This window comes from Hypomesus transpacificus, chromosome 9, assembly GCF_021917145.1.
Source record: "Hypomesus transpacificus isolate Combined female chromosome 9, fHypTra1, whole genome shotgun sequence".
Lineage (NCBI taxonomy): Eukaryota > Metazoa > Chordata > Actinopteri > Osmeriformes > Osmeridae > Hypomesus > Hypomesus transpacificus.
Genome location: NC_061068.1, coordinates 12,830,924 through 12,845,341, shown reverse-complemented (window position 1 = coordinate 12,845,341; position 14,418 = coordinate 12,830,924). Strand labels below are relative to the sequence as shown.

At 49.8% G+C, this 14,418-nt stretch overlaps 1 protein-coding gene across 1 annotated transcript in view; it reads left to right on the top strand.

Moving 5' to 3' along the window:
• Positions 1-11,562, top strand: part of igsf21a (immunoglobin superfamily, member 21a) — a gene marked incomplete at its 5' end in the record, with an annotated part of 49,310 nt that extends 37,748 nt beyond the window's left edge. The window contains 4 exon segments of the mRNA XM_047025534.1: positions 2,096-2,181; positions 5,205-5,397; positions 8,466-8,504; positions 10,168-11,562. Coding sequence (XP_046881490.1) covers positions 2,096-2,181; positions 5,205-5,397; positions 8,466-8,504; positions 10,168-10,244 — 395 coding nt within the window.
• Positions 11,563-14,418: the final 2,856 nt, after the last annotated feature.

The following is a 14,418-nucleotide window of genomic DNA, read 5'->3' as shown; positions in this document are numbered from 1 at the left end:
TTTGGCTTACGCTTTTTGAGAAAATACTGCCAGAATATATGATATAATACATCTGACCACCTTTCTCCTAAGTGTATCCTGGTGCCTTGGAGGATCAGTGTTCCTAGTTGTCCCTGTGAGGCCCCAGAGGAGCTGCATCTTTTCAGTCACCACGCCGGCCGCCCTGCACCGAGGTGACAATGACGTGGGACGCCAACTGTCACTGTTGGAGCACCTCCCAGAATCCAACCTTAGTCCCCTCCCTTCTGTGCCAGCCACAGCTCTCTCAGTGACGCCATGACACCAATACTGAAAATACCCTTCCAATCGTGGGAGGTGGGAAACAGACGATTTAGCCTCCTTTTCCACTCTTAAACAAGCTAGACAAGCGACACCCTTTTCAGTATGGAATTGAGTACACTTGCATACAAATTGCTCATATCGCTTGACGTGTAATGGTGTGTATTTTAGGTTTGGAGAATGCCAAGAGAAAGACGAATGCCAGGTTTCCTACTGGTAACACAATAAAGTTTATTGGTCCTTTCATGGCTGTATGTTTTCCCTCCAGACTTCCTGAACATATAGTATGTGTCCCTGTCCCTGTTAACACCCGAAGTGGCACAAATGAGTCATCAAATGTAATTTTGGATTGTCGTTTAACCTTTACAATGACTTGTTATGGTTGTCAGACATTGACAAACTGTTCATCTCTGTGGGGTACCGCTTGTCTCGAGTGTTATATATCCATTGCAATTCAAGCACATGATTTTCTCTTGAAATCAAAGAGAGAGAGAGGCCTTCCTGTTTGTGATGAAGGACTTCCTCTCATCCGTATGGGACCCTTCTGACTTGATGTGTGGCCAGACTCCCTCCACCAGGGTGACCACAGAAGTGCTAATCCATTAGCCTGATGCACAGTAGGTTTGTTCTCCCTCAGAAGACTGTGGGCCTCATTAGGTACCCGTAAGCTGATTGATGGGTGAAAGCTAGATCTCGTAATATTCAATATAAATACTTTGGGAATTGGGAGAGAGATAGTGAGGAGCGACAGGAAATGGATTTGAATCCCTGTGGTTAGGCCTTAGCCTACATAGCATGCACACTTTACCAGTGAGCAACCAGGGGGCTGCCGCCCTGTTTATTTTAGTTGTTCATCCTATTTGTTTAGCTCTGCTGTGAAAACACCAACATGACGATTTATAACGTGAGCGTGAATCGGATTGGTTGTGGAAGTCCCAGCTAGATAAACAGTATGCAGAACAATTATTAATTCCTTTTAGATTTCCCAGTGCTCCAATCTCATCACTGTGATTATCTGTGTGTGTGCCAGCTTAGTATATCCATTATAACTCCACTGTCTCACTGCAACACACAGTACAGGACACCACCCGGCATTACTGGACTTTTGTTTTACCCTACAAAAGTGGAAACCCACCCTTATGCAAATTCCCTCCCTTTCTCCTCTTCCTCCCCCTCTCCCCTCCCTTTCTCCTCTTCCTCCCCCTCTCCCCTCCCTTCCTCCTCTTCCTCCCTCCCCCACATCCTCACTCCCTCCACCCATGAATCATCCATTGTTTCAGCAGGCCCCAAATGAAAGCCATCCGGTGTCGCCCATCTGCACCATGACAGGGGAATTAGCTCTCTGAGTGTTCCTTATCTCTCTGCCTCCACACTCCTCATGACACACTCTGATACTCCTCCAGTAATGCGTATCCTCCCAATTTAGTCGGTGCTCTCTCCGTGGGGGAATGAGCCCGGTCCAAGCCCGGCTGATGAAAGGACCTGCAGGTCCCTAGCCTCTCGGCCCATGACCTTAATTGACGGGAAATTGTATTCGCCTCTCTGTGTCCTTCTTTCCCCTTCTTTCTTTGACAAAACAGGTGCCTGCTAGCTTTCTTCCAAAGTCTCCTCATGGTCCCCTGTATAATGAATATCTCTCTCTCTCTCCCTCCCTCCTCTCTGTCTTTTTCTCTCCCCTTCCCCTCTCTCTGCCTCTCTCTTTATCTCCCCTCCACCTCTCTTTCTTTCTTTCTTTCTTCAACGCCAACTCTCTCTCTGTCTCTTTCTCTCCCCTCTCTCTCTATCTCTCCCCCCTTTCTCTCCTTTCGTTTCCCAGCGGCCCCTAAGGGCCCCAAGCTCCTGATGACTCCCACCAGGGCAAAGGTAGGGGACACGGTGCGCATCACCGTCCAAGGCTTCCAGGTAGGATCCCCTGGGGTAAGTGCATGGGGGTATGTGAAACCGGAGGGCCGAGCACAGTCTGGGATAGGAGGGGACCCCCAGATGGACAGTCAAGCCTGTGGAGGTTTCTGATATAGTGGCCATTCTTGCAGGGTGAGCGTGTATGCACCATAAGCGCCTGTCTGCTCAGTGTACAGTAGAGATTACAAATGATTCACCCTATTGATCGGATTTTGAGTTGAGTTTCTGTGTGGGCTTTTCATTATTTGGGTGAAGTTTTAATACTTGAAGTGAGCGTGTGGGTTTGAATACGCCAATGCATGGGAAATATTCGTCTTTTTTTTCCATCTGCCTTTTCACAGCGAGTACTTTCTTAATGCCTCAAGGCATGCCATCTTCCCAGTGAAAAACAACACCTGCACCGACAACCTTGTTGTTTATGGACAGCCCCAGTATCTATCTCTCACTGACATTACAGCAATGCGCAACAGGCCATGCGAGCCAACGTGCACCCGAGTCTGACAGGATGTTCCTGTTAACAGGACAGGGCTCCAGCCCGAGCAGTGATTGTCTCTGCGGAACTGTTCTCCTGTGCCAAAGCAGACTCTCTCAGCAGCGAGACTGGTGTGTGGCTGATCTCCATCTGGGAGACGTGGGTGACACATGGGTGCTGTCTGGTCCAGTCAGCCAGGTGGAAGAGATGGAGCTCATCCCTGATAGGACACGCTAATGGAGTGGTGCACAAAGCTCCTTTGTTACTTTCCACTGACTGCTTCAGAAGGCTCTGGCCATGATTAGGGTTTGGTGTGTGTGTGTGTGTTCAACCTTTTTTTTGGTAGTACATCTTCTGGACACTGGTTTTCTCATTGTTCAGCATTAGTCCAACCTTCAGACTAGGGCAAAATGGGGAGATTAATATGTATACATTTACTACTTGACTAAGAAGGTGAATATGTATTTACTGTAATTAATAGACTGGGCAGATGTACAAGTCTTTATTCATTTGGGTGGACGGGTGTATATGTGTATTTCCCCACCCTTACGTTGAAGTGTATTTGAATTTTCCCTCTGAATAGTGTTAAGATTGGTCATTATAAACAGGCTTGACTGTGTCATATCCGCCAATTTGGCCCTTCGGCAACAGGCATCTGTGAGCAGCATGCAACAGTGCATGGAGACTGATGCTTAAACCAATCTCCCTTGTCCCGCACTGGACCATGGCTCTGTGGTTTCAACTGTAGATAAGATTGTTTGTGGAGACGCATGTTCTACCTCTCCCACCTTCTCATAGTTTGATAACAAAATATATCACTATCCCCTATGGTTTATCGTTTTCAGAAATGTCATTGTGGAGTATGTTTATGGTGCAGTATGGAGGCTGAGTTTGAGTTTCTGCCATCATTCCACATTGGAGCCCAATCACTATGGAAAGCGGAGAGGCAGGGCGAAACATTGTCATTGTGCAGAGCACTTAGATTTGGGCTCTGATAGGCCGTTGGGGATACGTGACAGGAAGGTCCCACTCAGACCTTTCAGTATTTTTGATCATGATGTGACCTTTTCACCACAAGACTCCCCCGGAACGAACCAACAAACCCATTTCATGATGTGAATTCAGAGCTCCGCGTTCTCCCCTCTGACTCGCCATTCTGAAAGGTTAGCCAAATCACAGGAGCAATGGCGTACCAACTCATCAGGGAGACTGGACACTTGATTAGGCCTCTTCATTGTGTCCTGTGAGTGAGAGAGAGAGAGAGAGAGAGAGAGAGAGAGAGAGAGAGAGAGAGAGAGAGAGAGAGAGAGAGAGAGAGAGAGAGAGAGAGAGAGAGAGGAGGGAGACAGAGAGAGAGAGAGAGAGAGAGAGAGAGAGAGAGAGTGAGAGAGGGAGACAGAGAGAGAGAGAGAGAGAGAGAGAGAGAGAGAGAGAGGGAAACAGAGAGAGAGAGAGACAGGATGTGAGGTCACTGTTCACATTTGTTGAGGAAGACAACCCACGCAGTTTCCAGCTGATGTTTCTCATCGGAGTTACACTGTGTTGCATCACTCCTGTCCCTGGGAACAAATGCCAGTCTAGCTCCAGACACGGTGCCGTAATTGCAGCTCATCTGGCACGCTGCAGCACCTCCAGCTAGGCAGATGACACAGGAACGAGCTCCTTGTAATGGATTCACAGCAAACACGGAAGAATAGTCGATTATTCTTTTGACCATGTGTGAAGTGATACCCTAATGTCCTGGTGTGTCACTCCTTTTATCAACTTCTTACTGCTTTTGTCCTTCGTCAAATCTTGTCTGTCAAGATTGTCTGTCCTAAATCCTCCGTTAAATGTAGTCTCAGCCCTGTGCCGTCTGTCAGAGCTAGTCCTTGCTCTCTATTAGTCCTAGCATCTGTTAATCCTAGTCCTAGTCCTAGCCCTCGGTCAGGCCTAGTCCTAGTCTATCCACCCTCTGGACTAGACAGTCTCCTGGCTATCTATGAACTTAAAGAGAGTCTATCCAGCAGGTGGCACACAAACCTACTCCAAGGTTCCAGCACCCAACCTCCCTCCATCCCTCTCTTCCTCTCTCTCTCTCTCTCCCTTCGTTCCAGGGAGCTGGGTTCAGACGAGTAGCCCTTCTATATTCTACTAATATGTCAGGACGTTGATAGGAATGAAATATGGTTCCTGGGAGGGAGATATTTTTAAAACCAGGAGACTCTCTGGAGAAATAGCCAAAGAAAGATGGTGGGAAAAACTGTTGCAAGTGTAGGGTTGATTATTAATGCATGCTGTTAACTTGCCATTGCATTAGGGGGAAATTGAGCGTGTATTATTCATGCTTCCTTTGCTCTTAATCTCTTGGAGGAGGCAAAGAGTGAGTCTTCCCTGCCCTCTCACCCGGCCCTCTCCCCTCTCACTTTGTCTCTCTCCCTCCTCTGCTCTCTCCCTCCCTCCCTCTCCCTCCCTCCCTCTCCCTCCACCTCCCTCCCTCCCTCTCCCTCCTCTGCTCCCTCCCTCTCTCCCTCCCTCTCTCTCTCTCTCTCTCCCTCCGGCGGGGGTACAGAATGAGGTGTTCCCCGAGCCGCTCTACACCTGGACGCGTGTGGGGGGGCGGCTGCTGGACGGGAGCACGGAGAAGGACGGCAAGGAGCTGATCCTGGAGCGCGTGCCGGCTGAGCTCAACGGCTCCATGTACCGCTGCACGGCCCAAAACCCCCTGGGCTCCACCGACACGCACACGCGCCTCATCGTCTTTGGTAGGTGGCCTTCCAATAACGAGGTCAGCCCTTCACGCAGCATCTGGACGTGGCTTTAATGACATCAAAAAACTGCTAATACAATTTCAACAGTCCCTCATCCATCACCAGTAAGACGTGCCGAGTGTCACCTTTTGTACCTTGGTCAATCTCAAAACCATATGGTTGGCTTTAGCTCAGTGGTAGAGCGATTGACTGTGGATCAAGAGATTGCAGGTTGAAATTGTCCTCTTTATGTTGCATTTGATGCAAATGAATTAGCGTCTGCTAATGTATTATTAACATCATTATTAACCTAGCACAACCTGCATTGGACCTGCTGTAGAACTCGATGGGTATTAAGATTCTGGTCCGCATCTCAGTAGGTTTTCGGGGGAACAGCTGTGCATTTACCATGTCACGTTTCTCCTCATGTTTATAGAAAGCGTTTTAGAGACGGATGTGGTCATTTGTAGATGTGAATTATTAATACGAAACCACGAGTGGCCCATTTAATAAGAGATAGCTCCACAGACCACGCTGTCAAAGGCTGGTTAAAGTGACTAACGACTCGTTGATCTCTGTGGCCAGAGATCTAACAGCCCCAGTGGTCCCACACACATTCTGTACACCCCCCCTCTTTCCCCCAGCCCCTCCCCTCAATCATCCAACTTCCCCTAACCTCCCCAACCCTCCCACAACCTTCCCCAGCCCCCTCTCACACCCTAAACCTCCCCTCCCCTCCCACAATCTGCCACTCTCTCCCCTCACTTCACTCCTCCTGCTCCCTCCCCTCCCTTTTCCCTCCCCCCCCTCCTGCCCTCCTCCCTCCCCCGCCCTGCCCTTCATCCAGCCCACCCTTCCCCTCCATCCTCCGTCCCTCCCCTCCTTACCTCCCCTCCTTCACCCCCCTCCTTACCCCCCCCCCCCCCCCCCCCCGCCCTCCAACTTCAAACGCTCGCTGCTAATCACCACATCAAAGCGCCGTAATAGATTCAGTGATCGCAGCCGTTGACACTGCTTGCTGTCCGGGACCCAGCGTTCGGCGGCACGGCGACCCCCCCCCCACCCCCACCCCCCTCCTCACTCCTCCCGCGCTCCTCACGCGGGCATAACGTCCATCTGACTTCATGAACGGCCCGGAGACATAACATTTGGCAGGGGGGAACTGTGAGGACTGACTCCGCTGGCAGAGCCTATCTCATCCTGAGTGGCCCTGCGTCTGCCTCGCTGTTTACCGCCGAGGCCCTTCCAGTTCGGAAGCTTCCGGAGAGCTGAGAGCTGTCAATCAGCGGCCGAACGCCGCCCGGTTTTCATCAGCACAGTGAGGATGATGGCTTCTCTGCCTGTCTCGTAGCCCGTGTCAGTCAAACCAGGGATGCAAGGGAATGAAGTCATGCTGGTTTGAGCCAGTGGCATTTGAAGACTCGACATGTATGGGTTTATTAGGATATAAGGGATGGTAGCGGCTGGAGGTTGGAGATTGGCATCCAATATGCAAACACACACTGAGCCATTGACAGTATGCACGTGCACACATATGTGCACATGCAAACTCACAAACGCATGCACACACGTGATCAAGCACACCAATAAAAATGTGCACTCGCACACCCTCACAGACACACACCTGCACACACTTACGCTGACACAAATGCGTGCACGTGCACATTGAGCCATGAGCGGAGCTCTGTTCGGCAGAGAGAAGTCAATTCCCCACAGTCATCTCCCTTCACTGCCATAATGAGGACTAAGAACGGCCTGCCAATCATGTGACACATCCCCACCTTGACTTCCACCTGTGGAACCAGGTTTAGAGAGAGTCCAAGTCGCTGGGCGGGCTCCAAGGCCCACTTTGGGAAGGTGTTACCTTGGAGAGTGTTTTGCCCGGAGAAGCACTAATGGCCATTTAACACCCAGGTTCCTCCTCCCTCAGGTGGGCTCGCCCCTCGTAGCCGGCCAGGGACATCATCCGTCTCTGGGACAAGGCGGCTCATCTGCTCCCGCTGTGGGGGGGAATGGAGGGGGGTGATGGTGATTGAGTGACCTTGGCACCGTCTCCCGTCCCCGCGGCCTTGAAACCAGACACTCGTCTCTGGGGGGGGAGGGGGGGGGGGGAGGGAGTGTAGAGAGTGGAGGGGGCGGGTGGTGGAGAGGGGGGGGAGTGTTGGAGGGGAGAGGTGCAGGAGTGGGAGGGAGGGGCTTTGTGAGGGGATCTCGTGGGGGATGAAGGAGAGTTAGGGGAGAGAAGGGGGAGAGGAGGGAGGGTTTGTGGCGGAGCAGTGGCAGGTTTGAGAGAATGAAGGTTGGGAGGGATGGAGGACAGTGGGGGGGGGAGTGGTGGGAGGAGAGACGGAGGGTGATGTGGTGGTGGGAGGAAGTTGAGGGGTGGAGGGGGGGGATTTGGGCTAGAAGAATGGGGGGGGGGGGGGCCTCAGCTCCCTTGGCAAACTGTTCATTACACATGATCAGTAATAATAGGGTGTAATGAGCGTCTGGCTGTGGAGACTCTCCAAGCTGGGGCAGAGTACAGTGCTTGTGGCTTGATGATGTGCATCTCCAGCCACCTTCAGAGATAAGACCCTGCCTGATTGCTGTGGAGTGACTGTGAGTGTGTGGAGGAACAGAACCCCCACTGATTTGTCGGGCCCCTGAGTGGAGAAAACACTTGTGGATTTGGATGTGTACAAAACTGCTGGTGGATGCACCCCCCTCCCCCCCACACACACACAGACAGGCCAGTATCTAAGCAACGGAAGTTGTCATAGAAAGAAAAATCACGAAATGTGTTTTTTTTTGTTTGTTTCGCAAGCCCTTAGTGCCTTGACGGAGGAGAATGAGGGGCAGGAGAGACACCTGCTCACTCTGCCTCTCTCCCATGCTGCCCTGTCAACCTGTCACCCCCTGGGGCTCTGGCCTGGTGACAGCAGAGAGCCCCCGGGTCCCCGGTCCCAGTGATGCAGGGAGGGGAGGCGGAGTGTGAACCTAAAGCTGTAGGAACATGGAGTTCATCCTCATCTCTCTCTCGCTGTCCCTTTCCCCTTTTTACCCTTTCTCACTTTCCCTTTCTGTTTTCTCTCATTTCATAGAAAACCCAGCCATGATGAAGAACACTCAGAATCCAACCAGTGAGTATCCTTCACACAACCCTGCTCACACACTAACACATCCCTCCTCACTGGAAGACATAAAAGAGACAAACCTTCCAGATTATGGTTTATTAACTTAACTAGTTTCCCCGACGGTTATTTCGGGTTTTTAAGCCACCGTTGGGACATGGAGCGACGTGGAGTGATTGCGCTGGGGATCGACCTAGCATGTCTGTTAGACAGACAGACCAAGCATGTCTGCTAGACTGACAGTCGGTCCTCCATACTGCTTCTTCAGAAAAGACAAGCTGAAAGCAGTTCAGTCCGGGATGTTCCAGGAAGTAGAATCTTCCCTAAGTGACTCACCACTTCAATCTCCTCAGAAGAAGTGAGGGATGAGGGCTGGTTCAGACACACTGCGCCGGCTCGTTGGCTGCTCTTCAGATTATCATATGTAAAGATGAGGGACTGTCAGGGGACGCCACAGACGGAGAGGAGAGTTATCTTCCTTTCTCTTCTTTCTTTCTTTCATTCTTTCTTTCTCTTTCTCTTTCTCTTTCTCTTTCTCTTTCTCTTTCTCTTTCTCTTTCTCTTTCTCTTTCTCTTTCTCTTTCTTTCTTTATTTGACCCTCTCTCTTTATTCTCTCTGTCTCCCTTCTTCTCTTCCTTTTCTGTCTCTCTCTCTCTCTCTCTCTCTCTCTCTCTCTCTCTCTCTCTCTCTCTCTCTCTCTCTCTCTCTCTCTCTCTCTCTCTCTCTCTCCTCTCTCTTTCCATATCTCTCGGAGCTTATCTCACAGATGTAAATTTGAATATGCAAATGCTGAGGCGGGCACAGGCCCAGGTGTGCCACAGCAAGGACAGAATCAGGTCAGCGCAAAAGGCTGAGAACGGCGCGGCGCGGCGGGCGAGCTGCAGACATGCCTGGCACACCGGTCAGACGGCTGTTGAACACTGCCCCGACAGGTCGCCACGCACGCTTCTAATCCACCAATGGCTGAGCTGTATTTCTCCCCCCTGTGAGCTCGCGAGCGCGTGCACGGATTAGCGTGTGTGTCGTCGTGTGTGTGTGTGCGTAAATGACTGTGAACATGCATCGGTGTGTCAATTAGAGTGTGTGTCGGGTGTGAGTATCTCTGTGTGTGTGAGTATCTGTGTGTGTGTGTGTGTGTGTGTGTGTGTGTGTGTGTGTGTGTGTGTGTGTGTGTGTGTGTGTGTGTGTGTGTAAATGAGTGCGTACGCGTGTGTGAGGTGGTGGGGGACCGCCCCATCAGTCAGTCAGCAGCAGGGCTCGAGCACACAAGCGGACAGTTCTACCCATGGAGACCAACATTCATCTGTGTCAGAGTCACAACGCTGTCACAGCAAGTGTGTGAGAACAGCACCGATAATGGTAATGAACTGAGCTCAAGGGCCTTTTGAAGAACTGTGCCATGCTAGCATACAGCTAGAACAGCTCAAGGCATTTGTTGTTAGAAACGGATCTACACAGCGGTGTCCAACCATGTATTGTAAGGACAATGACTTGAGTGTTGTGTTTGTTTGTTTTCTTCTGTGGAGAGATCTCAATGTTTTCAAGCATGAGAATCTATGAATGGCACCTTAATGAAGGCTTGTCTCATTGTCAGTTAGCTTTGTGTGTGTGTGTGTATGTGTGTGTTGTTCCCATGAATGGTGACTCTGTGTGACTGTGCTCTCTCTGCAGATGGTGGCTCATCTCCACACGTGATCAGACTAACATGGATGCTGCTGGTCCTCACAGTGACTGCCGGACTGACGTGAACTCCCTTCCGACACACACACACACACACACACGCGTGTATACACAGGAGAACGTACATCTCAACATATTTCCTGTCTACTTACAATAAATACACATACATGAACACACCCAAACGCACACAGACACAAGCAACAAACACACATGTACGAGCACACATTCACCACAATCCTGCAAGCCTTTTCCAGTCACCCAACAGACCCCAGATGCGTCCGTTTATCAGGAAACCGGTTTGCCAACAGGGGGCGCTCCACTCAGTTTTTTGTTATGAAATGATAACCAATATTATGATATCAAAAGAATAACAACTGTGAGAAAAAAAAGAGAAAAAAAAAACACCTTCAGTATATCCTCGCCAAGCCACACCCTTTTTTTCGTTTCCTGTCCCACGTCTGCCTGTTGATCAATGAAATCAGTTGTTTGAAGAAAAAAATGTGAAATGTGAAAAAGAAAAAAGCATTTGGGTTTGTTGTGCTCCATTGAACCGTCGTGGCTGGTGTCGCCTGAACAGAGCAGGGGGAGAGAGAGAGACATATGTGGGCCGGCCCTCCATAATGACCCAGCCCACACTGCCCCCAGCCCCCCCAGGCCTGAGTCCCCTTCTGGTCATACCATGCCTGGGAACAAGACCGGATGCTCTCAGAGAACATTCTTTTCTATTACGACACAATGGTTTTATTTTTAGTTCAAATGGCTCCGAATGTACAAGAGGACTTACAACCAAGCAAAAATGAAAAGCGACCGAATCTCCTTTTTTGAGTGTATTTTGTGTACATCTGTGTAAATATTGAAGATAATTAAAGAAGTTCTATAGGTTCAGGTTGTTGGATATGGAAGGGTTTCAGCTCACAGCCTTTTATTTGTATCTCCTCATCATCCTTCGCTGGTTACAGAAAGAGGCTGTGAGGAGAGATTCAAGGCACAGACCTCTCATCTCTCATACAGTTTCTCGAAATTTGTACAACAAGCCGGAAAACCAGGACAGAAAAAAAGAAAAAAGAATTCAACTATCTACCATATGTCTGCTGTTTTTTGGGGTTGTGGTGCATGTGACGTTTGACGATTCTTTCTCCTTTTTGTGTGTTGCAGTTAGTCAACAACACTGCACTTCACTGTCACTGGGCTGTAATCCAGTAATTTACTTGTTCCATACTATCTTAAGTGACCTGCGTTGTGTACAATACGTAACCCTTACCCTGTCATGGACTAGTAGGATCATTTTAGCTGCCATTCTGAGAGGACGTTCACTGGATGCAGCGTGTAAACAGGGTTGTTGCATTTGTTTCACATCACCTGTATTAAACATGGAGAGATGCTTAACCCCCCAGCCTGGAGTCTGCTTCTAGACACAACTCTGATTCCCTGTGTTTGGTGCACCATGTAGACTTGCTGGTTCTTCCTTCCTTTTCTGGGGGACGCATTTGCCTTTTTCTTCAGACCCCTGCATGTGCAGACACTGTGGGGGTCGCTAAGGGCCACGACAAACCAATCACGGTTGAACCAAGCTAGACACCGACGGCACACCTCGCTGTTCTGTTGAGGTGTTCAACCCCAACTCTCTCTCTCCTGAAAGGTGTCCTGAAAGGAGGAGTGCAGAGGAGCCCCAAATATAATTCCAGACACAGTGTGTGCTATGAGGATTAGCTCTTAAACCTGCTGGGAGGTAAGAGAGGAGATTTTGGGCGGCTTAGTTAGAAGAGAGAGGATGCAACCACGTTTTTTTGCGGGGTGGGGGTGGGAGGTGAGAGGGGGGGGGGGGGGGGGGTGGTGTTTCACCTTGCCCAAAAACAATCTATACCCCCGTGTTCCGCTAGCGGAGAGGTACGTGAGGCTTAAGAACAATGTGAAGCTACTTTTATCTTGTGTTTCTGTTGATCATTTTGTGAAAGTGAAGAGAGAGAGAAGTTGGGGGAGGGGGGTGCGGATTAATATACGACAACAGTGCTATTATTATCACCACAATTGTGATTCAAGAGCCACCTCAATGCCTTTTTTTGTGCTTATTTTTTCCTTTTTTTTCATTTACATTCAAGAGAGAAAACAGGTCCATCAGTAACCCTGAAAGCATTCGAAAATGTGCAAATTGTCTTTTAATGGCTTAATTATCTTGCTTGATGAATACAATGCACATCCTTCGTTTGTTTACCAAATGATCAGGTTGTGTAGGGTGCTTGTGTTTGTTTTGCTGCCCGTGCATGTGCACCAGATGAAAGGTTCTCTATGTCCTCTTCAACTCTGAAACACAATGGTTTTCCATGTACATTGATGTTCTCTGCGTGAAGTCAAGGCCGTCCATGGCGAAAGACAATGGAGCAGATAATAACACTCAATAACTGATTATGCGTACTTACTAAAACGCAGAGTGGCGCCTAGCTGTGGCTTATTAATGTGAGTGACCCACAGAGGCGCGGGGTATTCATAAACAGTTGTTGACTTCCTCCATCGTTTGTATGTGCCTCTGGCTCATGGAATATATGGAAGCAGCCTTCTCTGACGACTCCATTTGAGAGCTCCAATTTTCCCTTACAGTTCCTGTCATATGTCATCATGTAACAGCATAAAGTGGTCCTGATCATTGTCCATTGACATGATGTGTTTATTTTGTTTTTACTTTTGTGACATCGCAAGGAGAAGTGGAGGAGATGAGTCGGGTGGGAGGGGGGAGAGGGGAACGTATATGAAAGCTGAAAACACATCCTCAACACAAAGCACATGCTATCCTCCAAACACCATGCTCAGCCTGGGTCCCCTGGAACATAGGGTGCGTGTGTGTGTGTGTGTGTGTATGTGTGTGTGGGGGGGGGGGGGGGAGAGAAAGGGGGCTGGCTTTGTGTGCTGGCCACCTGTGAATAATTCAAGAGCAGTCTAACCACTCCATGACCCAGTCCTCTTCTCCTCATTTCACCAGCAGGCCAAGCTATCAGATGACCAGGTAGTGTCTATGTCAGGGGGACGCTGTTCAAATGTCCTTCAGTGTGACCCCCCCTCCCCCTACAAACTCTCCCCACCCCCAACCCCGCCACAAACTCCCTCTTACACCCCCACCCCCACCCACAAACTCCTTCACCCCCACCCCTTACACCCCTTTCACCCCCACCCACAAACTCCCTTCACCCACACACCCACCTAACCTCCACACCACCCACCCACACACCCCTTTCACCCCCACCCACAAACTCTCTCCGCCAGGCTGCCAAACATGTAGTCTTTGTTATGACCCTGGCCTCGAACAAGCGTGTTGTTATCGGCAACGCAAATGACAGAGTGACAGCGGGGACAGTGGTGACTGAGTGACACGGCCCTGCTGTGACAGAGACGTATGTGTGTGTGCCAGTGATGTCTATGGATATAGATGGCCTTGTCACAGTGCTCACGTCAACAATCCCACTCATTCATGGATGCTCCAAGCGATCGCTGCATCTCTCTTACAAATGGGTGTGTTTGTGATTCCAAACTGTTGTTTGGTTCGGGGTTTTCAGGCGTATTGTTTTCATGACTCCACACTGGATAATCACAGTGTATCTGAGGGAGAGCACATACCTCAACAGTTAAATTAGCTGTGTTCACACAGTAGAAGAACTTTGATCTCTGAGGTTTGGCTGAACAAACAGCTGGATCCTGGTTAGTAAGCAGGACATGAATGCTGGCTATCATCTCACCCCGCCCTGTAGGCAAACCATGCTCTCTGTACTCAGCGTGTAGTTCTCTGGACTGGCAAGGGAGTGTGATCCATCAGGATCCTCTGCAGACAGGCATATTTCAAATAAATGATCCCAGCCCAGTTCAGTGAACACCGCAATACGGGTCCCGAAAAACACAATGTCACAAGCAAATATCAAAGAGACTAAGCTTTGTTTAACCCTGATATCTTCATACCTTTAAAATGTAAACCGTTGCACCTTTAAACCATTCAAGTTTTAATCCCTCAGGTGTAGCCTCAAAGTCAGCGATGTGTGATCTGTGTTGGCAAAGAAAGTGACATCATGTGCAAATGGTCTAGCACTGACTCAGCACATCTCCTAGCCAAATGGCTCCCTCTTATTTCCATGTGGCCCGCGAGGCCGAGGGGAACGTGCAGCTCACCTGCAGCAGGTAAAGCCAGGCCCGGGCTGAGCCCCACCCCCACTCAGGGGAGAGGGAGGGATGCAAATAGAGCAGCTGACGGCAGAGAGAGGT